Source organism: Xenopus laevis, chromosome 3S (assembly GCF_017654675.1).
Source record: "Xenopus laevis strain J_2021 chromosome 3S, Xenopus_laevis_v10.1, whole genome shotgun sequence".
NCBI lineage: Eukaryota > Metazoa > Chordata > Amphibia > Anura > Pipidae > Xenopus > Xenopus laevis.
The window spans coordinates 13,391,777-13,419,743 of NC_054376.1; the positions used below are offsets into that span (position 1 = coordinate 13,391,777).

The window sequence follows — 27,967 nt, forward strand, 5'->3', positions numbered from 1 at the left end:
CTTTAATGTTTCCAACTCCAGCTTGAGGGACAAAGATCATGGAGCAAGATTTAAACAGATAAACTGGGATTCTCATTGAAGGATTATTTTGCTGCAGCCACTGGTTCTGCAGAGTTGGAGAAAGTTTGTATGAAACAATACAAAAATAATAAAATCTACATTAGATTACATGACAACACAGGACCCAGTGCAGTTTGCATATTCTGATTATTAATCAGTCTTGCTGTATCAGCTTCTGACAGATATTATTTGATTATTTATGATGATCCTAAGCTTAGCCTCCCAACAGAAGCCCAGACCACATTGAGCATGTGCATGGTCTTGGTCTTGCAAAGATGGTTTAACAAAGTTACAAGATGATGACCCTGTGTGGCCAACTTTGAAAGCATTCATTTATGTTTAGTATACAAAATACAGCATTTCTAGCAGTCTATTTCAGACTTTAGTTCCCCTTTAATAACACATCATAGCTCCAATCATGGCAATACAATAAACACCTTGTAGGATTCCAGGGTATTTAACAGGGGCGTCCCAAGCTCCCTAGGCATCCTAGGCCAGCCACCTTGCTAACTGTAATGGAGTCTGAGTCAGGATTCCAAAATGGTGACCAAGATGGCGTCCAAGATGGTGGCTCCCTGGTTCCTCGCGGACGCAGCCGGATGATGCCCACCTCTTCCCGCACTCTGATTGGTCGCCGGCGACGGAATGGGCGTCGGCGTCAATAATCGGCGCCGGCGTCGGTCGCACACGTCGCGCGTCGGTCGCTGACGTCAGCGCGTCCGCGCACACGTTATGACGCCGATGCGTCCAAAATTGGCGCCAAACCTGGGCCTATAAGAAGGAACTCTGGGAAGTCATCAGTGCCCAATTATAGGTTTTAGCTTGCTATTCCTGGGTGTGTTTCTTGTGATATTCTTGTCTATTTTGTGTACCGACCTCTTGCCTGATTCATCGACTTCGAACCTCTTCTGCCTGGACTGATATTATTGCCTGTTTGACCATTCTCTCGTCTCATCCCTATTTGTACCGCGAACTTGGACTTTTGCTACCTCCTCCCTTGGTCCTCACTACCTCTGAGGCCTTTGGCCTTACACTAACCTCTGTTTATGCATGTAGTGTCATTACGTGGAGGGGTGGGCAGAAAGATGAGAGAGAGGTGAACCTGGGAATCAGGGATAATGCAAATCCGGACTACGGGTGGGTAGAGGGCCCTTCAACGGGCACCTGCATTGGTGCCCGTTGAAGGGCCCTCTCATTGTTGCCTCTTCTGCCTACCCCTAGTTCCGGCCCTGGTATTTAACTACAGAAAGATTTTTGTACAAGCCATTCTGAATTGAGAAAGCCAGCTGGATGATTAGCGAAACGTATTCAAGAGAAAAAAAATACTTATTGCTATAGATTCATTAATAATGGCATTAGCATCCAATTTACTTGGCGCAATTTGGTTTCAGCTATTGATGCAACCTGCTAAGATAAACAAAAAAAGTGTGATTCCCCTTCTATGCAAAAAGAGTATGGGGCAAATTCAGTAACCTCCGAAATTGCACCAACGATGCCTTGCTGACATTGCAACACTTCGCCACGCATAGATTCGCCAGGACAACGCTAATTCACGAAAATCCGAAGTTGTGTCCAGGGCGCCGACACAACACAAGCCCAGGGAACCTTAATAAAAAAAAAATAAAGTTGTTATATTGCCCTACACATGAGCCCAGTGTATAGTTTATGTGCCATATGTAACGAAATGTATTGGGGAAGCCGGGTACCTCAAAAAAAATTACAATCTTTTGTAGCCTATAACCCTGGAAAAAGTAAAAATCGCCAGCTATTAAAAATGAGGGATGCACTGAATCCACTATTTTGGATTCGGCCAAATCCCCGAATCCTTGGTGAAAGATTTGGCCGAATACCGAACCGAATCCAAATCCTAATTTGCATATGCAAATTAGGGGCAGAAAAGCAAAAAGTGGAAAAAATTCTTCTTTTGTGACGAAAAGTCACGTGATTTCCCTACCCGCCCCTAATTTACATATGCAAATTAAGATTTGGATTCAGTTCGGCCAGGCACAAGGATTCGGCCGAATCCGAATCCTTCTCAAAAAGGCCAAATCCTGGCCAAATCCCGAACCGAATCCTGGATTCGGTGCATCCCTATTAAAAATAAAAAAAATTAAACTTTATTTTGACCAAGTCTTATCTACTCTATTGCACGTTGCCTGGTCTGAGGTGGCGAAGGCAAGTCTGGCGCAAGAGGTAACGTTTAGTCAAATCTCAATCTTAGTTAATTTAGCGTAGTTACGTTCGTTCGCCAGAGCGCAACTTTGCCTGGCATTAGGGTGTGAAGTACCGCTAGAGTCTATCTCCTTCGCTAGTGAAGTTTACCGTTAGTAAATCGGTGAAGTTCCAAAATGACGTCACGCTGGCGAATTTTCGCCAGCGTTAGTCACTTCGCCCTTTAGTGAATTTGCCCCTATGTGTTTATTGGTCAAAGTCTTACATTATACCTTGTCCACACCACACAATGTTTTGGGGAGGTGTGTAACCAAATCCCTTCCTCAGGTGTGATCAACCAAATAGATCAATCTGCTAAGAAACACATTTTTCTTAAAAGGGCTGTTGTTAAGCCCTACAATATCCAGATTGGTAATAGCTGTAGTTTGCTAGTGTTCCTGGCTGCACATTTACATTTAAACAGAATTTCCAAGCATATCTTTAGAGCAGTTAGTTATGTTCATAAATAGCCCCAAAGTGTCCATATCGTGGCTGACAAAAGATGCACTCTTTTATGTGATTGCCTTGGGGAAAAGACACAAAGACCATATCTCAATATGGATCCATTCCATGGCTAGTGGTTTACTTTGGTCCTGATGTGATCTGAATGTTGGGAAATGATCAGTTAAACAATAACTCCCAACATTTTGGAAATAGAAAGAGGGACAAAAAGATTTGCCGTGCGGACTTTTGTGGCCACACTCCCTAATTACCATGTTCATTTTACAAAATTTGGCAGGTTCTGAAAGTTTGAACACATTTCTGTGTTTTGTATGTGTTTTTACAGTTTTGCTAATGAAGGTGAATTGCCATTTAAGCTGCAAGTCACAGTTTCCCCAAGAGACCTGCTTATCTTAAACTGTTACAATTGCTTCTTTGCTTATCTTAAATTATTACAAAAGTGTTACAAAAGTGCACCTGCCACGTATTCTGGGCTCTCTGCAAATGCCAATAAGGTTTTAGAAACTTTGTATCTTTTTCTGGCTGTTTAGTGCAGGAGATCAAAAAGAGAGTCGGGACTTTTCAGTAACAATCCGGGACTGCAGGTTGAGCTGTCAAAATCTGGGCTGTCCCGTGAAAAAACGGGACAGTTGGGAGGTATGGTTAAACGTAAGCAATATTGCAATAAACACTGACACTTTAATGTGGTGGTCGACCAAGTAAAACACATAAAAGCTGTGGAATTGTGTTATATGGTAAAACTGTGGAATTATGTTATACAAATTTGTAACTGAGGGTAAAAAAAAATTTTTCTTTGTGATTCATTTTGTTAAGTTACATGAATAATTTAACATGCATTTGGTTCATTTCATTGTTACTTTAAGGGTAAAAATGTAGCGTAATTAATGCACCATTTATTTTACATGAAGTTTTTTTTTTTTTTCTACCATGAAATATTTACATAACTTTATAAATAGACCCTGTTTTTATTACCCTGCTCTATTTCTGTTAATTGCCAATCAATGGGAATGCTTCCAACCAGTCTTTAGGGAGCAAAATGTGTTACTTTTTTTTTACAAATATAAATCCATCATTAATTAGAAAATTGGAAAATGCAGACGAAAGTTATTTTCAAAACTGTGCAATCTTTTTTTTTTTTTTTTTATATACATATTTACAGTGCGGGAAGTAAAAGATGGATTTACGTCGCCTTGTGAAAAGAAGTCTTGTGGTCAGGGAAGACAATGTGTTATCAGCTTAGGATCAAAAGTTCCTCAGTGCGAGTGTCTGGAGAAATGTAAGCCTCGGTATATGCCAGTGTGTGGCTCGGATGGGAAATTGTATGAAAATCACTGTGAGCTTCATCGGGCTTCCTGCTTACATGGAAAGAAAATCTATATTGTCCATAGCAAAGACTGTTTTTTCAAAGGTAAGAGCATTTTTAATCATTCGGATTAGCCGGTCTATCTTTTTATTTTCTGTTTATTATGCATGTTGTTATCAAAGGGTATGTATACCTTATAAAAGTATAAAATGACTTAGCATGTCTGTCTCAACTAAGGATGCACCGAATCCACTATTTTGGATTCGGCCGAATCCCCGAATCCTTGGTGAAAGATTCGGCCGAATACCGTACCGAATCCGAATCCTAATTTGCATATGCAAATAGGGGCAGAAAAGGAAAAAGTGGAAAAAATTCTTCTTTTGTGACGAAAAGTCACGTGATTTCCCTACCCGCCCCTAATTTACATATGCAAATTAAGATTCGGATTCGGTTCGGCCAGGCACAAGGATTCGGCTGAATCCGAATCCTGCTCAAAAAAGACGAATCCTGGCCGAATCCTGGATTTGGTGCATCCCTAGTCTCAACTCATTTGCATTGTATATTCATTTTATTGTTTTAGAGCTATTTTAGAGCTATTAAGTTGTCAGGATAATGAATTTTTCTAACAACAGCACCGCCTGCATCTGGTCAGATCCTCTCACTATACAGCTGCAGACAAATACACTCAGAAGGAGAGGAGAACTGTTCTGATGTTGCTCTTCCCAGGAAAGAGAAGGGAAAGAGGTTTCTAATTTCCTTCCTGAGCATAGCAACATCAGAACAGTTTTGTTTTCCTTCTGAATATATATCTCTCCAAGTGATCAGTCAGAACAGACCATCGGGGTTTACTGTTGCTGCACAAATCATTATGCCAGCAGTTAATAAACCGCTTAATAGAAATGGAAGAAAAATCAATGTAAAGTACTTGGAAAAGCACCCTGAGCAATTTTAATTTTTCTTTTTTAAAGGATTACATAGCATTTAAATGGATTTAAGACAGATATTTGACTAACAGTGGTGTATATAATTTCCTTATTGTCCAGTCCATATTGAAATGTAGAAACAGACTACTGCTCAGTCAACAAGGAAATCAGGGGGCAGATTTACACGAGGGGGGAAAATTTGCCATCGACAGATTCGCACCGCTTCAGCAGGCGAAAATTCGCTCAGACAATTTAAATTCACTGGAATACGGAGTTTTGTCGCGGGTGCCGGATGCTGGCAACGTTTGATAGCGTTACTTCGGCAATGCGAGCAATTGAATTCAAATATGCGCTAGGGTTAATTTCTGCCTAGCGCAAATTCGCTAGAGGTCTTGCGCTCAGGTTAGTTTGCATACGGTGGGAAATTTAAAGTTGAATGGACGTATATGTTGCAGCAATACATTGCATTACACAAGTCCAGGGAACCTTAATAAAATAAAATAGAATTGTTATATTGCCCTACACATGTGACCAGTGTATAGTTTATGTTCCATATGTCAGGAAATGTAGGGGGGAACCCGGTTACCCAAAAAAAATTAAAAGGACTTTTGCAGGCTATCACTCTGAAAAAAGGAAAAGACGCCAGCGTTTTTTGGACTTAGAAACTTTTTCCACTAAAAAATGATGTAAGTAACAGAAGATTGAGGAAGATCTATCCACTCCAATACACTTCGCCTGGTCTGAGCTGGTGAATGCAAGTCTAGTGAAAGAGGTAACGTTCAGCAAAATCTGCATTTCATTGAATTTGCAGATTAACGTCCATTCGCCAGATCGAATTGTTGCCTGGCGATAGAGTCAGATAATTGCTTTCACCATTTAGGGTAAGTCCACACTGGGCGTTTTGGGGAGATTTGGTCGCTTGGCGACTAATCGCCTCATCTTTGCAGCAACCAATCTCCCCAAACGCCTTCCCTGACTCTGCGCCGGCTTAAAATAAAACAACGCTCACAAGCAAACTTCGGGCGACTTCAGAAAATGAAACGCTGCATGTGATTAGCCGGCAAATTTTCGGGGCAGTTTCGCGAATTTATATACAAATCGCCTGGCGAATAGATTCGCCCATCACTACCCAGGTGCAAATTTTGTCCAGTGTTTATAAATGAGCCCCATATTTGACATTAAGTTATTACAGGCATATCCCAAAAAATATATATCTGTCATAGGCTGTAAATTGGCCAAAATAAGTACATTTTAATCATTCAGTTTGCCTGTAGTTTCTTTTTGTACTTTTGTATTAGATCTATAGGGCAAGCAGTATTTGTGGATTTGATTGATGCAAATGCATTGAATTGAACAAGAAATTGGAATATGAATAGAAGAGGGCCTGAATTGAAAGATGAGTGATATAAATCAAATTACCCTTTACCCTTACAAAACATTTGTTTTTAGATGGGGTCGGTGACCCCCATTTGAAATTGAAAGCTGGAAATAGTCAGAAGAAGAAGACAAATAATTAAAAAAGTATAAAAAGAAAAATGTTTGTCAATTGAAAAGTTGCTTAAAAACTCATCATATGAAAATTTTACTTAAAAGTGAACCAACACTTTAACTGGAGTGAAGGAGAGAGGGATTTGGTAGACTGATAAGATGATGAGTCTGTCTGAAACAACTGCATCCAAATAATACAGCCAGTCCGGATATGGTCAGAAGAGCACAATAGATTGATGTGGAAATCTAGTGAAGGGTGCTGGAATCCGCAGGCCCGGATTTGTGGTGAGGTCACAAAGGCCCTGGCCTAGGGCAGCAGAAAAATAGGGACAGCATGCCGCCCAGCTGCTTACCGGGGAGCACAGCTCCCCAGTGCTCCAGTGCAGGTGCACACGTGTGCTCGCACCAGAGGGGGGTATGTGGGTGGTCGCTAGGACCGCACACCCGGGCACCAGGACCATGCGGCCTTGGGGCACCCGCCCACTAAATACAGTGTTGGGAATCCGTTTGTTTATGCAGCGGTAAGAATTGTAGATTGTAGCTCATGAGTTTCCATGAAGACCATGGGTTTCTTTGATTTTTCTCATGTTTTGACTCATTATAAGTTGTGGGCCAATTAAAAGCATGTGTTTTAAGAATGTCATTGATAAACTAATGACTGGCACCAGGGACTGTCCAATAACTGGGTGTTTTATCAGTGCACATGCCCTGCTCCCCCGTTAGGATATTACCTTATATTTGATATCAAGCAGGCTAGCATAAATCAATGTTAACGGCAAAGCAATCCATCAGTTGTAATTTTATGGCTCCAAGAGTGCAAACACTTTTCTTATTGTGTGTTATGTCCCAAAGGAGCGTTTGCACCCTGGTCTTTTCCTACCCTATTATATCCAAATGTCCTTCTCAATTATATAACCTCAGCAGGACCTTTTTTGTTGTTTTATTTCAAGCATTGCGCTAATTGTTGAAGAAACCAAAGGCTGTTATTTCAGCGTCTTCATTTGTTTATTTATGCAGGAGAGTGATGGCAATTAAAACCTGTTGCTCCCCACCAAAGGTTATAGATATTGCACTTCTATAGAATACATTTACGTTAATTAATCTTTGTGAACTTATGTGTAAAATTTTAATTACTTAGACTAATGCATGGCACTTCCTGATGGTGTCAGCTTTAATGGACACAAAAGGGTTTCGTTAAAATACTAAGTAGGAAAGTACATAATGCTGCAGTCATCATTATAATCAAGCATGTCTATAACAGAAGTTCAATGGAAGGAAATAAGGTTTCTCTCTTTAACTTTGCAGCTTTAGGTGTCAGTGTAGACAGTCAATTGATAAACACATTACTTTGACAAAATGCCTTGGCCTAAAGCATTTGCTGAATATGGGGAGCACAATTTACAGCTATCTGAAATATTGACAACTTAATTAAATACACTATACAGGTATGCAGAATTTATGGGACCTGAGGTTTTCCAGATTTTTAAAACCACCAATTTGAATTTGAATGTGGGATTTATCATATCTCGATCTTGGAAATAGTTCTAATTCAACTATTCTCCACCTAAAACCTGGCAAGTTCATGTAGAAGTCAATGGCAGAGGTCCCTATTAGGCTTGGGCGAATTTGACGCGTTTAGTTTCGGTAAAAATTCACAGACGCCCATTAAAGTAAAAAATGTTGTCTCGCTGTGAATTTTTTTTTTGACGTGAGTCATTTTTTTCTATGGGCGTCATTTCCATGGCGAAACAAGGCGAAAAAATTTGGCCGTCCCTATTTGAAGATGTTAATAGTAGTGATGAGCCAAATTTTTGGCAAGTTTTGCATCGAAAATGACACCCCAAAGACTTCAATGGGAGAAAGAAAATGTTGCGCGTCAAAAAAAAAAAATGTTGCAGGTCAAAAAAAGTATTTGATGCGTTAAAGATTTTGATTTGCGTTGTCAGGTCGGGTCTATTTGATCAAATTTTAGACGTTCTAATTTTTTCATAAATAACATACCATTCAAATTGTGAATAATCCCTTAATTCTACAAAAAATAGGAATATTTTGCCTCCCATAAGGATTATATTATATATATTATAAGGGATCTTCTCATAATTTGGATCAGCATACTTTTAGGGGGTATTTATTAAAATTCCTATTTTTGTAATTTTAATTCCCTCTTTTTTCCAGAGAAAAAAAGAAATTAGAATTCAGATCTTTCTGGATTGGTTTTCCAGATAAGGGATCCCATGCAAGCTTGTATATTGATAGAGAACTCAAATTGGCACATGTGCTGTGGAGGTACACAAATAAAACTTACAGAATTTTCAGTAACAAGGATCGAATTAATGTTTCAGTAATTGGAAGGTTGTTTGCAGGTGTATTAACCTGAATCTAGCTAAGAAAACGACCTTACCAATTGACGACAGTTCGGCCTTGAGAGACCCCATGGACCGTAAAGCAGACTCAAACCTCAGAAAGGGTTTTCAAGTGGCAGGAGCAGCATGTAAGATGGCAGTGGCTCTGATTTCAGTGGCTAAGGCACTGGAAGGGGAGGACAAACAAGAAATTTCCTCAAGTTGGCTACTGGTTTTATTTCCGATGGGGCTATAGACCTCACCAGACTGGCAGCCCGCTCAATGGCACTTTTAGTGGGGGCTTGCCGAGCCCTTTGGCTCAGGCCTTTGGCAGCCGATGTCTTGTCCAAGATGAGTTTATGCACCCTGCCCTAAGGCTTCAGGGGGGAAAGTCAGTTTTTACCCCAAGAAAAGAAGAAACAAAAACCCATGCATTTCAAATCCTCCATTTTTTGTGGCTCTGGAAGATTCAGGTCTGGGCAGCAGCCAAATAGGTCTTCAGGGGAGGGTTTCAGGCCCTTTTCATGGAAAAAGGGACATGCCACTTTCTCAAGGAATGAGAAGTCCAATTCTTCCCAGCCTGATAAGAAGTCATCCAGGACAGGGAAAGTAGGAGCCAGGCTGGCAGGTTTACAGGAGCAGTGGCTCTCTACAATCACAGACCAATGGGTTTTAGATATTCTCACAAGGGGATATCGCCTAGAATTCACCACATTGCCTACAGGAGATCATTTCGTTTCCTCAACCTTCCCGAGAAGAAGGTAGAGAAAGGAAGCCTTAGATCATTACCTGCAATGGTTAATAGAAGAAGATGTAGTGGCTCCGGTGCCACTGGCACAGCAAAGGAAAGGTTTTTATTCAACACTTTTACTGGTGAGGAAGGCTCAGGGGGATGGAGACCCATTCTAGACCTCAAGTTAATCAACAAACACTTGAGAGTGAAGAAATTCAAGATGGAATCCATTTTCTCCATCATTGCAGCAATCCTCCCAGGAGATTGGCTCCTTTCTATCGACCTAAGAGATGCCTACCTGCACATTCCTATAGCAACTTCTCATTAGTGCTTTCTTCGCTTCGATATTACAGGAAAACATTTCCAGTTCTGAAGCCTACCATTCGGCCTGTCCACTGCCCCAAGGTTTTTTTTCAAGGTCCTAGACACCCTGATTGTATCACTAAGACTGGAGGGAATTTCGATCTGGCACTACCTGGACGACATTTTGCTGTCATTTCTTTTCTAGAATCCCACGGATGGATTGTGAATTGGGAGAAGAGCCAATTGGTACCATTCCAGTTCCTAGTATATCTGGGGGCCTGGTTCATTACCCGGGAAGACTTAGTTTCTCTTCCTCCCCAGAAGATCTTGGCCCTGGTCAATTTAGCCTCTGGGTTTCTTTCGAGAGACAAGGTGACAGCCTGAGATTTGATGTCCCTGTTGGGATCTATGGCATCTACCATCCCAGTCACAAAGTGGGCAAGATGGCACATGAGACCAGCCCAATCCCTGTTCTTGGAACAATGGAGCAGGGAAGAAAAGAACTGGGATCAGTGGATCTACCTTTCCCAATTCTTCAAAGACTCCCTTTACTGGTGGATTTCAGAAAGGAATCTGGTGAAAGGTTTTCCTTTGTCCCAACCCCAGTGGAAGATTCTGACCACCAATGCCTCAGCCCAGGTCTGGGGAGCCCGATTGGGCCTGGAATGGGCGCAGGGGTTGTGGCCTTCACCTCAGACCAATGTGCCCTCAAATATCTTGGAGATAGGAGCAGCAAAATTGGCCCTGTTCTACTTTGCCGAAGTTCTGAAGGGTTCCTCGGTCAAGCTCCGTATAGACAATACCAATGCGTTAACCTATGTCAAGAAACAAGGAGGTCAAAGGAGCAAGTCTCTCATTCAGGAAGTCCAGCCTATTCTCCAGTGGGCAGAGAGCAACCTGTCCTCACTGACGGCGGAACATCTTCCAGGGATGGAAAATCAGAAAGCAGACTTCCTGAGCCGCAACAGTATCTCAAGCCACGAATGGGCTTTGAACAAGGAGGTTTTTCAGAGTCTAGTAGAGAGATGGGGTCTCCCAGAAATAGATCTGCTAGCCTCTCACCTCAATACAAAACATCAAATATTCTTCTCGAGGAAGTACTGTCCTACAACAGTAGGGTCGGATGCTCTGCTTCAGACATGGTCATTCAACCTGACCTATGCATTTCCTCCATTCCCTCTTATCCTGAGTTCTTCACAAATGTATCCAGGAAATGGCCGAGCTAATCTTGATTGCTCCGAACTGGCCGTGCAGGCCGTGGTATCCCCGGCTTCTCAAACTTTCAACAGCCCCTCCTTGGCCTCTCCCCAGGAGGAGGGACCGGTTGAGCCAGGGTCCTCTACTGCACTCGAATCCAGCAGTTCTGTCCTTGCAGGCGTGGAGGTTGAGAGCAAAAGACTGGCTACTCTAGGTCTTTCTCAAGGAGTGATAAACACTTTGCTTAAAGCGAGGAAGTCTTCAACATCTTCCACCTACTGCAGAGTTTGGGAAAGATTTCTATGCTGGTGCTCCCACAATGGGTCAATTTCAGATAAAGTCTCCCTTCCTCAGGTTTTAGGTTTTCTGCAATCAGGCCTGGAAAAGGGTCTACAATATAGAACCCTTAGGGGTCATGCCTCAGCTCTCTCAGCTCTGTCAGGAGATCCTTGGTCTACATACCCTACGGTCCAAAGATTCTTCAAGGCAGCCATTAAGTTACGACTTTCAATCAACAAAGTACCACCAGTGTGGAGTCTCCCTTTAGTCTTGAAATCACTATTAGTGATGGGCGAATTTATTCGCCACGCGCGAATTTGCGCGATTCGTGTCCAGCGAATAAATTCGCGAAACGCCCGCGAAAATTCGCCGAAAAAATTCGCCGGCGTCAAAAAATTTTTTTCCGAAAAACGGCCTCCGGCGTCAAAAACAGGCGCCGTTTCGCGAATTTTTCGCCGCAAATTCACCCATCACTAATCACTATCGATGACACCTTTGTGCCTCTGGATTCTGTTTCGGTCTAGCTCCTCACCCTCAAGAATCTGTTCTTATTGGCTATCTCCTCGGCCTGTAGAGTAGGAGAGTTGCAGGCTCTCTCTGTGCTCAAGGGCATATCTCCTTTTTCCACAACAGAAATCCTTTTTACCAATGGTGGTTTCTGCCTTTCCCCTGAAAAAAGAAGTAACTCTCCCCATCTTTCCAGAGAATATGGAAAATTCGGACAATATGAATAAAATAGACCCTGTTTGTTGCCTGAAGCGCGGAGGTGTCGGATTCATTCAGAAAAACAAACAGACTATTGATGATTCCAGCAGGTAGCAGAAAAGGGCAGGCCACTGCCTCATCAACTATCAGCAGATGGATTTCATTATGCTTTTTTTTCATTCAAAAGCCTATGAAGTACAGGGCAAGCTAGCTCTGGAGGGCTTAAAGGCCCACTCTACAAGGGCTGTGTCAACATCCTGGGCAGCCTTGGCAGATGTTCCAACACCACAGATCTGTGAAGTGGCCTCCTGGGCTCAGCTCGAAACTATATAAAGCACTATAAGTTGGATATGGTTTCCTCAAGCAATCATGCCTTTGCTGCTTGAGCCCATCTGGCTTTTTCTGCACAGTAAAGCTTTTTCAGTAGACTCATTGTTGTTGTGTTATTATTTTGAGTTCCCCACCCCTTTTGAAGGTACATGGCTTTATACATCCGTATGTAATGCTGATCGGGAGTGGCCAGGAAAGAGGAGAATACCTATCATACTTAATTTAGGGGCCCATTTACTTAGCTCGAGTGAAGGAATAGAATAAAAACTTTGAATATTTTTTTGGCTACTTCGACCATCGAATGGGCTACTTCGACCTTCGACTACGACTTTGACTCGAACTAAAAATCGTTTGACTAATCGACCATTCGTCAAAGTACTGCCTCTTTAAAAAAAAACTTCGACCCCCTAGTTCGCCACCTACAACCTACCGAAGTCAATGTTAGCCTATAGGGAAGGTCCCCATAGGCTTTGCAATCCTTTTTTGGTCGAAGAAAAATCGTTCGATCGATGGATTAAAATCCTTCGAATCGAACAAATTGCGGTAAATCCTTCGACATTCGAAGCCGAAGGATTTAACTTCAACAGTCGAATATCGAGGGTTAATTAACCCTCGATATTCGACCATAAGTAAATTTGCCCCGTAATTCTCCTTTCCTGGCCACTGTCCATATCAGCATTTCCCACCCCTTTTCAGTACAGATGCTTGATATTAGACAAGGAAGGTGTGCTCCAGGGGTGCCTTTAAAGATTTTAGGGAGGGAGGGACATTCTGGTCAGGGGTTCCCCCGTATGTAATGCTGATTTGGAGAGTGGCCAGGAAAGGAGAATTACGGTAAGTATGATAGGAATTCTCCTCTTTCTAATTATTGAACATTTTTGATTGCTTTTCCAGTACAAAGATGTACGCTAGGTTGTCTATAATGGCAAATCTTTACAAAAGAAATCAGAACAACTCTTCCCCTGACATAACCGATATGAGCACAAAATAATGTTACATATTCTTTTTACAAATGTAAGCCATCAGAAGCAAATAATAGCAAGTCTTTTGACCTTGTTGTACAAATATAAAACCTGAAAAAGAAGCTGGCAAGGAAAAAATAAAAAACAGTTCAGACTAATCTCTCATGGGTTGAGAGCATTATCTCCGGCACTCTCTCTCCAACAATCCATCACCGTGTAGGTGCTAACCAATAATAATCTAAATTTATCTTTCAGACACTACTCATGGAAATGCAGCATTCCATTTCAAAATGGTTTTAATACATAGTGGGAAAAATCACTGTTTTGATCCACCAGGGATCATTATTAGGCAGACCACACAGCTTACAGGGCTCATTTATGTCTGCCGCTTGTGTGTTTCTCTGTGTTTAAAACCAATTTCAGTAAAGGTACTTGTATCCAAATGCACTCTTCACACTTGTGTATAGTTGTGCTCAGCGCTGCTCAGTCCTTCCTGCCTTCCGTTCCGAAATGGGCACTGCTGCGCCTATTGACAATTGACAATTTTTCACCATTTGAATCTATGTGTGTCTTTACACAGCAAATCCTGGCAAAATATTTTCTCATCACTAATCCTTGGGAAACTCTCAGCCGCACATAACTAAATGACATTCAAACACTCTCTCCTTCTAGCTGGCAAGGAGACTTACGCTGGCAAAAATTCTCTAGGGAAGGAGATAGACTATAGCGCTACTTTGCACTCTAACGCCAGGCAAATTTTTGCTCTGGCGAATGGACGTAACTACGCAAATTCAGTAAGATGCAGATTTTAATGAACGTTACCTCTTGCTCCAGACTTGCCTTCGCCACCTCAGACCAGATGAAGTGCAATAGAGTAGATAGGAGTTCCTCAAATAGTCCCAAAAAACGCTGGCGACTTTTTACGTTTTTCAGGGTGATAGGCTGCAAAAGATCGTAATTTTTTTAGGGTACCCGGCTTCCCCCCTACATTTCCCAACATATGGCACATAAACTAAACACTGGGCTCAAGTGTAGGGTATTATAACAACTCTATTTTCTTTTATTAAGCTTCCCTGGGCTTGTGTAGTGTAATGTAACATATACGTCCATTGAAATTTTACTTCCCGCCATCGTTCGGTGCTCTGGATGCAACTTCGCATTTTAGTCAATTAGCGTTGTCCTGGCAAATTTTGGCCTGGTGACGTGTGGCAATGTGAGCAAAGCGAATTTCCGGAGGTTAGTGAATTTGCCCCATGGTCCTATGCTTTTCAACCTGTTTATTAATGACCTGGAGGTGAGGTTGAAAGTAATGTACTGTATCTATAGTTCTGCAGAACTATAGGTGCCATGCAAGATACTGCCACTTTGCAGAGGGATTTGACTAAATTGGAAAATTGGGCAGCAAACTGGAAAATGAGGTTCAATGTCGATAAATGCAAGGTTATGCACTTTGGCAAAAATAATATAAATGCAAGTTATACACTAAATGGCAGTGTGTTGGGAGTTCGCTTAAATGAGAAGGATCTAGATAACAAGTTGTCTAATTCCAGGCAGTGTCATTCTATGGCTACTAAACCAAATAAAGTTCTGTCTTGCATAAAAAAGGGCTCAAGTGATGAAAACATAATTATGCCTCTTTATAGGTCCCTGGTAAGGCCTCATCTGGAGTATACAGTGCAGTTTTGGACTCCAGTCCTTAAGAGGGATATAAATGAGCTGGAGAGAGTGCTGAGACTAAGTGCAACTAAACTGGTTAGAGGGATCGAAGACTTAAATTATGAGGGTAGACTGTCAAGGTTGGGTTTGTTTTCTATGGAAAAAAGGCGATTGCGAGGGGACATAATTACACTTTACAAGTACATTAGAGGACATTATAGACAAATAGCAGGGGACCTTTTTACCCATAAAGTGGATCACTGCACCAGAGGACGCCCATTTACATTAGAGGAAAATAGCTTGGATTTGAAACCGAATCAGTGGTTCTTCACAGTGAAGTTGGGGAATGCCCTGTTGGGTGATGTTGTGATGCTGATTCTGTTAATGCCTTTAGGAGGGGTTTGGATGATTTTTTGGACAAGCATAATATCAAAGGCTATTGTGATACTAAACTCTATAGTTAGTGTATGAGTATACATAGTTTATGTGAGGGTATGGAAGGTCATTATCTGTATGTTTAAGTGATGGGTTTCATTTGGAGGGGTTGAACATGTTGGACTTATTTTTTTTTTTTTTCAACCATATGTAGCTATTTAACTATGTAAAACCAAATGCATGGCAAAACTCAACAGTGTTGAAAATGTGAATTTTTTTTCTGGCAGTTGTAATGTGGATGTAGTAATGTGGATGTAATGAAGAATGTTTCTAATATTACAGCAGTTAAGAAATGAAACTTTTAGTTCCACTGTAGGGCATATTTTACCAATATTCAAATTTTTTTTTTATGCTAAATCTCCTGAATTCGAATTAGAGTTTCCAAAACTTGAATGGTCTTTATTTATGAAGAAAGAAGCAAGATGTTGGAGCAAGGCACTCAAAAGGTCACGCATGGATCAGACAAATGTAGAGTAAAAATGGAAATCTTTATTGGTATAAACTACTCATGCCTGACGCGTTTCGTGTCAAGGACACAGTCATAGACACGAAACACATCAGGCATGAGTAGTTTATACCAATTAAGATTTCTATTTTTACTCTACATTCGTCTGATCCATGCATGACCTTTTGAGTGCCTTGTTCCAACATCTTGCTTCTTTGTACACGGTTTGTCCGCTCCTCTGAGCTGAGGGCCTGGGGCAGGAGCACCTGGGCCACCTACTCCATTTGGTTAGTTATTCTACTGGCGAAGTCTATGCTTAAATACACACGTTTGTTTTGCTTTATTTTTGAAGTGCATACAATTCAAATCTGAAAAAGTCACTGTTTTTGGTGACATCTGAAAAATTTCTACGAATCAGATTTTTTCACTATTTCTCGATTTTTTTTTCCTGCACAAGAAATTTTCAGAAAAATGTATTGAGAAATAAGTCCGTGCGGATTTGGTCAGAGTAGTTTTCAGAAAATAGTGAGAACTTTTTGGATTTTGATAAGTAACCCCCTATTATTTTATAGAAAAAGTAGATTATTTTTGTTTCACAGAAAAAACTTACCGATGTGGAAGTGTGAAATTACGATACAAAGAACCTCTTTGACTACAATTATAATATTTATTAAATTGCATAAATAAGAACGTTGGCTTTGATCTGTTCCTGAAAAGTAACAGGAATATCAAAATGCATTACAACACAGACTATGTTGATACAAATCTTGGAGTCCGGAAGGAATTTTTTACCCTTCTGAGGCAAATTGGAGAGGCTTCAAATTTTTTTTTTGCCTTCTTCTGGATCAACTGGCAGTTAGGCAGGTTATATATAGACGTAAAAGGTTGAACTTGATGGACGTCTTTTTTCAACCTAACTTACTATTTTACAATGTTACTACTGTATGTTAAATAGCCGATTCATTGTGTCTCAGCATCGTGAATCCAGTTTAGGGAGACACTACAACCTATATTTAATCTTATCTAAAATATGCCCCCATTAATGGTTGTCTCTTTGCTGCATTTATTGTGTAGAAATCTAATTAACAGTATTTTCAAGTTCAAAGAAAGAAAAAAGGTTCAGCCTTAAAATGATTATGTTGAACAGTTATTTCAACATTTCTCATGATACCATTAGCCATGCTATAACAGTTGACTTTTCATCATGGCAAATGCTTAGTGAAAGCTATATCTTTCCAAAGGACACGTCCGTATCACAGAAATTCAATGCCAGAGGGCTTTACTATATATTAATGTTTTCAAATATTCCATTTGCTACCCAGTAATGTATATCTATTCCAGCCAACCATACAAACTAATTGCTAGATGTCCCCAAAGGAATCGAAAACATTTTTTCTCAGTTTAATAGGAAAAAAAGATACGTCAAAAAGAATATTCTATGGAAGCACAAACATATACAGCATTTCCTACACTATGGGGGAAATGTTTTCGTTTTTTTTTATTATTAAAGTATACTAATGGTATATTTTAAATAAATGACTATAGTAAAGCAATTTACATTAAAAATAAATTGTAAATAGAAACAAATTATTCCTTGAATGTGCCGTGTTTTCATAGCGCTGTCCAAATGATGACCCCCCTACATGAAAGTGTGCCTGCTGTGTCTGTTTACCATGTGTAAGCTTTAAAAGGTATCACTACAGAGATACCGATACTGAAACTGCACACATAGTTCACACCTTATACAAAGTGCAGATGGGGCACCAGCACTGTGTCACTGTATGTAGTACATCTTAGAGTGGTCCTGAAAGGTTTCCCTGCCTCCTGCTCTGTTCTATCTTCAATATGCTCCCTGTGTGCCATACTCTACCTGCCCTATATACTCCTCGTGTTTGTCATACTCTGCCTGCCCTATGCGCTCTGTGTGTTATACTCTGCCTGTCCTATGCTCTCTGTATGTGCCATACTCTGCCCGCCATATGCTCCCTGTGTGTGCCATACTCTGCCTGCCCTATGCTCCCTGTGTGTGCACCATACTGTACCTGCCCTATGCTCCCTGTGTGTGCCATACTCTGCCTGCCCTATGTTCCCTATGTGTGCCATACTCTGCCTGCCCTATGCTCTTTGTGTATGCCCTACTCTGCCTTCTCTGTGTTCCTTGGGTGTGCCATACTCTGCCTGTGTGTGCTATTCTCTGCCATCCATATGCTCCCTGTGTGTGCCATACTCTGCCTGTATGTGCCCTGCTCTTCCTGTAGAACAGGGGTGCCCAGGATGTCGATTGCGGTTCCTGGTAGACCACGACCGACCTGATCAGAAGCTCTTTCAATCAATCTGGCAGGCTCCTCCATCCTATCTCCCACCATGGCTCCGCCCCTCCCACTCTTCTCTGTTCTTGTGTGCTGTGTGAGTGTCCCAGTGGGCCAGACATGTTGGCTGCAAACTTCCTATTGGTACTTGGATTTCCCAGGATGGCAAGTTTTGCAGGGCAGTGCTGCAGGGGAGTAATAAGCCTAACATTAAAGTGCTGGAAGGAAAGGTCTGACTGGGACAATTGAGACATTGCGAGGCTGAATCCTGGGAGGATTAAGTGGCTGCTAGGGTGCATATTGCCCAGACAGGAGAGAAGTGCCCAGGTGATGCCTACACAACCATCTGCCTCGCTCCTCTCAGGACAATGTATGTTGCTCCGTCAGCCAGCGACTCCTGCCCCCCCCCCATCCTGCTCTGAAAGTAGCTGCCCGCAACCTGTTCCCTTGCTTATAGATGCAGTGGTTCTTCCATGTGCCAAGAACCCCTGTTATAATAGGCAGACGTCTGATTGTTCCCCCAGCTACCATTCTTGCACCCAGTTCATAATCAGCTCAGCTGCCTCTGGGCACAATTTGGCAAGGAACAAGTTCACAATTGCCTTTTCTACCCAACCTCCCTGCCGGGCTTCTCCTGTTCCGGAGGCGAGAAAAGTAATTGTCAGGTTGCTCTTTCCAGGCTCTGCTCGGTGATTTATTGGATGGTCTTTCAGCGACTGACAGATCAGACTCCTTGTCTTGTTAAAATGTCTGTTTGCCTCTTTATAGGTTTCCTGCTGCAACCTACTGTACTGGCCATGCGTGTCGTAGCCGGTGAAAAAGCAGCGTTTCATTTACAGTAAAGATCCCTTTAAAGGGGAACTTTTCAACATCCTGTCAGGCCTCATTCCACTCCCAGCCAAGATAGTAGAGAAATTCCTCTTTGGAGACTGCTTTGTAATATTATTATATTCAGTATATTTTCAATACCATGTCTTGAGGGTTTTTTGTAGATTTGATCCTTGGGTTAGCTTGGGTATCCAGTTTTGGGGAAACACTGATATTTAAATCAGAGTCCAAGACAATATTGTTGCCGGGACAAAAAAGTCGCCATAAGAAAAAATTCACATTGACTTCAATGCATTTGCAGTCGCGCATAAAAATTTTTTTTTATCTCCTATTAACTTCAACGTGCTTGCCAAATTTTTCATCAATCACAAATTTTTAAGCAGTTTCCCAAATTTTTCGCTCATCACTACTTAACATTTAAATTGTGTGATTTATTTTATATTGCACAATTGAATTTGATCTGAGTGTGACCATTTACAGAGAGACTCAACTACATCATTTGATTTTACATAGAAATATAGTGCCAACTTAAAGGAAAACTATACCCCCAAAATGAATACTTAAGCAACAGATAGTTTATATCAAATTGAATGACATATTAAAGAATCTTACCAAACTGGAATATATATTTACATAAATATTGCCCTTTTACATCTCTTGCCTTGAACCACCATTTCGTGACTGTATCTGTGCTGCCTCAGAGATCACCTGACCAGAAATACTACAACACTAACTGTAACAGGAAGAAGTGAGGAAGCAAAAGGCAGAACTCTGTCTGTTAATTGGCTCATGTGACCTAACATGTGGTTTGTATGTGTGCACAGTGAATCTTACGATCTCAGGGGGCGGCCCTTATTTTTTAAAATGGCAATTTTCTATTTATGATTACCCAATGGCACATACTACTAAAAAAGTATATTATTATGATAATGGTTCATTTACATGAAGCAGGGTTTTACACACATGAGCTGTTTTACTCAGTATCTTTTAATAGAGACCTACATTGTTTGGGGGGTATAGTTTTCCTTTCATGTATGACCTTGATGCTGATAATTGACGGAAATTACCTTAATTCCCACAACTCTTGGGCATAATTCAGAATGAGTTGTTAGTTGTGCAAACAAAATGGCATTAGTAGGCCAAAATTGATTTGTATTCACCAAACCAAAGTTGTTAGACTCCAGACCAGCTTACGAACCCAACACAATTAAATTTGTTTGACTTGATCAATCCTTCAGAAAACATTGCTGATTACTACTTATAATGTCATTCTCCAGGGCATACGTTAATACTCCAGATTACTTGAATGTAATCCCCTAACAAATACTCTTATATTAGAATAAGTAACAGGCAATTAAAATGGTTAACTTACCCTACTGTTTAAGTGATGTCTGCTATGCTCAAAGGTAAAACAGTGTGAACTAACAAGCGATCTCGGCTACATGTAGATGTTTCTCTATTAGATACCGATGTCCAAGCTACTCACAAAGAACCTCTGATGTAGTACTTTATATTAATTTTTGAATATAGAATAAAAATACTAAAAACACCATTTAGTTATCCAGGATCTACAAAACAAATTGGAACTGGACATGTCAAAGACTATAATCTAGAGAACAGATTTGGAGGAAAAATATCAGGTTAAAAGATATACCAGAGAATTCTCAAATGGGCAAGATGGCTGAGTTTTCTCAACATTTGGTTGAGACATTGGGACAAAATCAGTTTTATTCATTCTACTCTACTGATTGACTACCAAAACTAATCCCAGTGGAACCAACCTAAGCTCTATTTGCCAAAACCTTATTTTACAAAACTAGACAATATTAAGTTTAGCTAAGAATAAGGCATTTTTGCAGATCAAAAATTTTATTATATCAATTATCCCAGACTACTGTTGAAGTACAAAGTGTTGAAAAGACTTTGAACCCATTCTTTTAAATAATTTATGGTTTATTCAAGGGAAAAAAATGAAGAAAGAGTTAACTTTCCCAGTCTCTAATAGATTCTTCAAACTGCCCAGAAACTACAGGAGAAAAGGCATAACTAGGCATAAGTATGATCTGCATTTGAAATTTGTAATTAGCCATTAGGGAAATGATAAGGGCACAATCCAGGGTGGTACTTGGAAGAGAGGTTTTTTCTTTTGCTGTGTTAGTATCACTTAGAATTAGATGAAACACACTGGAGGTCATATATAAACACACACACACATTAATTAAAAAGAGCTACTTACAGGTTGGTTGCTATAGGTTACTGCCCAAGTGCAAATTAGCTCCTTTTAAAATGTCCTTTAACTGTTCAATCTTATAAGTGGCACAAACAAAAAGATTTGGTTAACATAACATTGTATTTCCATTGTTTTGTGGATTTGTGAAATAAAAAAACATACATTTCTGCATCCAAATAAAAATGACTATTCAACACTAATGTGTCCTTTAATCTGGTTTACATTCACCATATACAAATGTGAAATGTAGCAGGTGTTAATACATAAAGAGGTATATGGCTAGAGCAAGATTAGTGTCAGGGATAGGTTGGGGGCACTGAGGAGACAGCTCAGACTGCTGACTTATGAAAAAGTTGGAACTGGTAAAATTTGTTAGTGACTCACCGAATGGGTGTGGTAATTGCAGCAAATAAAATCTTTTAAGGGATTCTGTTATGGGATTCAAAATGCATTAGTCAATGGTGCTGCTCCAGCAGAATCCTGCAGAGCAAATTATTTTTTTATATTTATTTTGAAACCTGATATGGGGCTAGACATGTTTTTAGTTTTACAGGTGCACTCAGTCATGTGACTTCTGATAAACTCCAGTCACTCTTTACTGCTCTTCTGAATGTTGGAGTGATATCGTCCCCCTTTTACCCCCGAGCAACCGATCAACAGAACAAACACCTGCATTGCTTAAAATGCTCTCACAAATGCTCCCCACTTAGTACATATGAGAATATATCTCAATAGTAAAACACCAAAGGCCCATCCTCCAGTTACATTGAGTTTGAGAAAAATATCTTATTTGAAAGCAGTTTCATTGTGAAGTGCTGGTTCTTTCTGAAAGCACAGAATCAAGCACAATGACCTGCATTGGCTTCCTACAAACCCGTATTGCAACTTAAAAAATGAAATAAAAAAACATTTGCCAGTTCAGTAATAACATTTTACATAGTAGAGTGAATTATATGTAATGTAAACAGTGTAATTTACAAATAAAATCTACACCATAAAAACCATGACAAAATCCTTTTAAATAAAAAAAATTGTAAAAAACAAAACCACTTATAGAAACAATATCCAAACATTTTTTTTTATCATAGCAACAGTTTCCTATTAATAAAAATAATTTGACAAAGCCCCCCCCCTTTTTGCTTTGTATATAGGTCACTGCTTGGGGACAATACAGTACATTAAATATCTGTGATTCAGGCCTTTAAGGCTTTTAATAAAACAAATATGTGTGTTCAAACCATGTCTATTGATCTGTAAATGTAATAAGTGAGGGATCTGTGTATAATTCAGGTTTAAGCGTCACACAAAAAAAAAACAACTTGTGCTAACTGTGGGCTAGAAGATTATTGATTATTATTATTTTTGATTATCGTAACCATGATGAAAACCTTGCTTTTGAACGTGTAGCTCATATTGGATTTGGAAGGAGTGAAGCAATATAAGCAAAACATCTTGGATCTTGATCATAAATGAAAAACATGCCCTTGCTCTGCAGCGAAGGTTGTTTATAAAGACGGTTTATTGGTTGCCGGGAGGGCTGGCACGTTTAATCACACACAAGAAAAAAAACAGCTCCTATGTTTATATTAGGGGTGCACCGAATCCAGGATTTGGTTCGGGATTGGGCCTTTTTCAGAAGGATTTGAATTCAGCCGAATCCTTCTTCCTTGGCGAACCGAATCCAAATCCTAATTTTCATATGCAAATTGGGGCGGAGAGGCAAATCGCATGAATTTTTTTGTCACAAAAACAAGGAAGTAAAAAATATTTTCTCCTTCCCACCCCTAATTTGCATATGCAAATTAGGATTTGGATTCAGTTCGGTATTCGCCAAGGATCCCTAGTTTATATGACCTATTCGATTGTGAAATTCATCGTTTTGTAAAAAAATAATTAATATGGTATACACCAATCTCTATTTGAAAGATCCATAATGTTTTCTCCATGTAGGTAGTCTCTATTATTCTTCATGCAATACAATTACAAAGAACCGTACTAGTGAGCTAGAGGCTGCTAAATAGCTTATTAGCATAACTGCAATTGTCAAGAGAAACTGCGGGATTCAAACTGACTTTCAATTTTCATGTTTTGAGCAATGCTTATTACTTGGTGTGTATAACCTTTTCAGTGTCATGCTGTCTCTAGTATAGCTAGCCGGCAGAACAAACTGAAAGCATAGTGAGTTAAGAGCAGAATAATTCCTGGAGATATTAATATCCATTTTAAACAAGGGTAATAAATATATATATACGTGTCATAAATGTTGCAGTATATCATTATTTCATTATGTGCATATAGTATGTAGGCATATGGGGGTTATAAGTATCATATTATTGGCTTTCTGTAATTTACAGTATGTTAAACGTTTAGACCTTCCCTGCGCTGATTTAATACATACAGTTTGCTTTGCTAGCTGAAGTGCTTGGTGTAGCCTGGGAAATTACATCTTTAAATAACACAATAATTTAAAAGAAAAAAACACACACACACACACTACATTGCAAAACATATGTGCTTCTGGGATACAAACAGTAATGTCATTTGTAAGTAGGGATGCACCCAATCCAGGATTCAGTTCGGGATTCAGCCAGAGTTCAGCCTTTTTCAGCAGGATTCAAGTGCCTGGCTGAACCGAATTCTTAAAATCATAAGAATTTTTATCACAAGGGATGGGCAGATAAGATAAATGGCTAGGGAACGATAAAGAGAAGAGGCTATCCCTTTACACTAGAGGCATTTCATTTGACGCCCAGAAAGGGATCATAGTTTTCACTTGAACTGAGTCTGTTTCAAGGAGGAATAATGCCCAATAAGCACCCGTGTGCCTTCTGCCATGAGGCATAGGAGAGAGTACTGAATGTTTATACACCAACAATAAAATGCTACTTGTGCCGTAAGCCTTAAACTTATACAGGTTTTCTTTCTAAAATTGGAAAATGTAACTAATAAGTGTGCCAGGTTTTGAATGTTCTGACCTCCAGTTTTTCTCAGCCCCTTCCTGTTGTAATTTGAATGATTTTCCACAGCAACGTTTATGATAGAAGCAGAAATATTGACATTATAGTGGTTTTTATGTGTCTTACTTTGTTTCTAAAGGTAATCTAATTATTAAGTATATAACCCCCTTCCTTTTACCTTTTGTTGTGACAGGCGTCCTTTAGCACGTGGATTATCTGTGCAATGATGATCCAAGTAGTACCTCTCAAGAATCAAGCATAGAGTAGCTTCAGTTTCCCTGTTTAGCTCAGGAAATCACAATAACCATATATTTTCTTTATTAAAACAAAAGGCAGAAAGTATATACATTATAAATCCCTATTATATATTTTTCCTTTACTGCTTAACATTGTGAATAGATTGTCCCACTTAATATCCTGCACAGCTACCTTTACCTGCAAATGTGTACATGTGCTGTATACAGATACGTCACTCCTCTATATAGTTACCCCTGGAACATTATCTCAGAAGTAATATTTAATAAAAAAAGTGAAAAAATACCTCTGGTTCTCAACCAGTCATAAAAAACATAATAGATATTGACTGGTACTAGTTACCAGTATTGCAAACAAAAACCAGTAATGTACCCCCTATGGATATTGGATATCACCATAAAAATATAAAAATTGTTCCCATCTCACTTGTTGATGTATGAATATCTATTCCCCAGCTAAAGGTCTGAGGCTGGTGCACCTGGACCACTTACATATGTTATTTGGTGAGTTATCTAGTTGGGACTTTCTAGTGTCTTATTTGATTGTTTTATAGACAAATTTAGTTGCCTTCTGTGAGAATGTGACAAGAAACCTAGGCGCTGGGTTTGCAGTGGATGTGATATACAGCAACCCTGCCAAAGCTTTCATAAAGTACAAAACAAAAGGTTAAATTAAGGAATACTGGCCTAGAATATAATATGAGAAGATGACCAGAAACCTAGGCCATGGGTTTGTAGTGGATGTGCTCTACTGCAACCCCACCAAAGCTTTCATGCAGTACGACACAAAAGGTTACTGATTCAATTAAGGAATACTGGCCTAGAATATAATATGAGAAGGTGACCAGAAACCTAGGCCATGGGTTTGTAGTGGATGTGCTCTACTGCAACCCCACTAAAGCTTTCATACAATACAACATAAAAGGTTACTGATTAAATTAAGGAATACTGGCCTATAATAAAATGTTTGTATTGAAAGATAAATTACAAAGAGAAGTGGTAAACTAAACATTTTCTGGACCAGTGTTGTTAAATTATATGTTCCATGAAGGATGCTGCTGCAATTTGACTAAATTGGAAGACTGGACAGCAAACTGGCAAAGGATCTTCAGAGTAAATAAAATCAAGGTTATACTGGACATGGACAAAATGAACAATGAACGATAGAAGAATCATAGTTATACACTGGATAGAATTCCATTATAGCCCAAGTGCTCAAGCAGAAGAACTTGCAAGTAATAAGGCAGGGGGTAAACATTAAGAAAGATCCAATGTGTTTGATCCAATGTGTGTGACTCCAGAATCTTTCTCAATGGTTTTTTATATTTCTAACCCTAGCATTTTAAATCCATTTTAGTGTTTTAAATATCTATAACTCTAGCATTTGTAATTCACTTCATGTGTATAACATTGTAATGAGTTGATATATGAGAGATATGGATAGAATTTGCAACATTTAGTAACTATATTGAACAATGTTTCAGGATTAGACTATTGGGTTACAAAGTTATTTATTTTAATCTTATCTGTATTATGAAAGAAGATAAATGGAAGGAATGTTTGTAATTGTAGATAAACGTATAATTGGGGTTTACTTATGATGCGGATTATGTAAATTCACTGCAGCTGTTGTTTTCCCGCCAGTTTTTGGTTTTAAGGCATGTCCATAGTTGAGTTTGGCACTTGGATGGGGCCGAAACGTTAGTCTTGAGCCAATTTATTAATAAAAAATGTTCTACTTTTTTATGACCTAAAAGTGCTGATCCTATATATATAGTACGTTAGTATATAGACATATATCTGTATAAGTATGTGTCTATATGTGTGCACTGGGGTTTGTTTGGAGGGGTTGAACTTAATGGAAAATACTATTAAAGTTGGGATACATTAGATGACACTGTAGACAGCGTGGACTCTTTTTCACATATTGTTAGGAATAATGCTGGTTGTACAGAGCCTATGTGCCAAGTAACACGCTGCTTACAAGAACTGCAATCTTAGTGATGTTTTTTCTAACAGAAAAATAATAATGCAAGGAAAGACAATAACAAGTCTTTGAAACAGGCCGAGGGTCAGTGATGACAGCAAAGAATCAAGTCCATATCACAGGCCAAAGGTCAAGGTTGGCAAACGTACAGAGTCTAAAAACAGGCCAAGGTCAAAACCGAGAGATTAGATAATGGGGAACAAGTATAGGGTAGGAACAAGAACAGGATCAGGAACAAGGTCTTAGGAACAGGGACAGGAGCAAGAGCAAGAACCAACTTTCAAAAGCAGGAACAAGATCACAGGAACTTTAGACCTGGAGTTGGTAGAATGGCCAAACATATCTGTTCCAAAATCTGCCAGATTCATCTGGCAAGTTTTCTTCTCCCACCAAAGGGCAGAACAGCACTAACAACAATTATGATCCTATCATCGGCTCAAGGGCCAAACTATCCGTTCAATCTGATATTGCCCACCAAGGGCAAGGTGGGTATACCAGGGAATGATCAGCCTATTTGGTGAGGTGGCCAAACAAGCAAATCTTTCCATCTGTATTAGACTTAAAGAACATCGCTTGAAGCAAAGCAAGTGGTTTTCCAAGTGAGCGTGATGAGGCTGTGAAATGTCCTTTATAGGAACAGTAACACCAAAAAAGTGTGTAAATTTAATATGAAGTGGCACACTGGTAACAGAAACACTATAGCTATATAGAAAAGCTGCTGTGTAGCTATGGGGACAGCCATTCAAGCTGTTTTCAATGCAAAAAAGTATCAGGTTTACATTGTAGAATGTGTTTTAGTTCTAGCACAGAAAGATAAACAGAGGTCAAATGCCATGCATGACTCTTTACAAATGTAAAGTATTTCTCAGATAAAATTGGACATTTGCTAAGAAATTGTATTTGTAATTATTAGTAGGTGTAAGGGTCAAAGGGTCGTCCCTGGTTCATTACAAGACTACAGATTGAAAACCTTTCTCATATAAAACTGGGCATTTGTTGCTAAGAAATTGTCTTGAGAGGGCGTGACAGAAAAATGTTACAGAGAATGGACAATCTCAAAACTACAAGTCGATCTCCAGAATCCTTAATCTTCCTGTGATCACCAGCAATGTCAGGAAGAAGCTAGAGACTTTTGGTGTTATAGCCAATCTTCCTGGATGTTGGTATAAGATTAAAACAGAGCAAACAATGTAGAGAAACATTAATTGAATTTTTTTTGAAGAACCACAATTCAGATACAAGTTGACCTTCAGAACATGGTACAACAGTTGCAAATAACACCATCTTTAGTTTAAAGGTCCCCACAGAAGATCTTTCGTTGGTGAACGATCGAATTTAGTGCAATCCAATAAATCCATCAAATTATCGTGAAGTTAGTGGGAATCGAATGATCATGCAACTTGTGATTTTTTGTCCGACATCTGTCAGAAAATTGATCAGCCAGGTTAAAAAAAAATTTATCGATCCCAGTGCAATCTATCTATGTTTGCAAGGCCAAGCAGGCAGCTACCCTCAGTTTTCCTGGCAATATCGCCTGAAATGGTCTTTTTAGTTGATGGACAAATCGT

At 39.7% G+C, this 27,967-nt stretch overlaps 1 protein-coding gene across 1 annotated transcript in view; it reads left to right on the top strand.

Moving 5' to 3' along the window:
- fstl4.S (follistatin like 4 S homeolog) overlaps positions 1 to 27,967 on the top strand; it is a 319,855-nt gene that overhangs the window by 133,085 nt on the left and 158,803 nt on the right. The window contains exon 4 of the mRNA XM_041588013.1: positions 3,893 to 4,141. Within this exon, the coding sequence (XP_041443947.1) occupies positions 3,893 to 4,141 (249 nt within the window). The remainder of the gene's footprint in view (positions 1 to 3,892; positions 4,142 to 27,967) is intronic.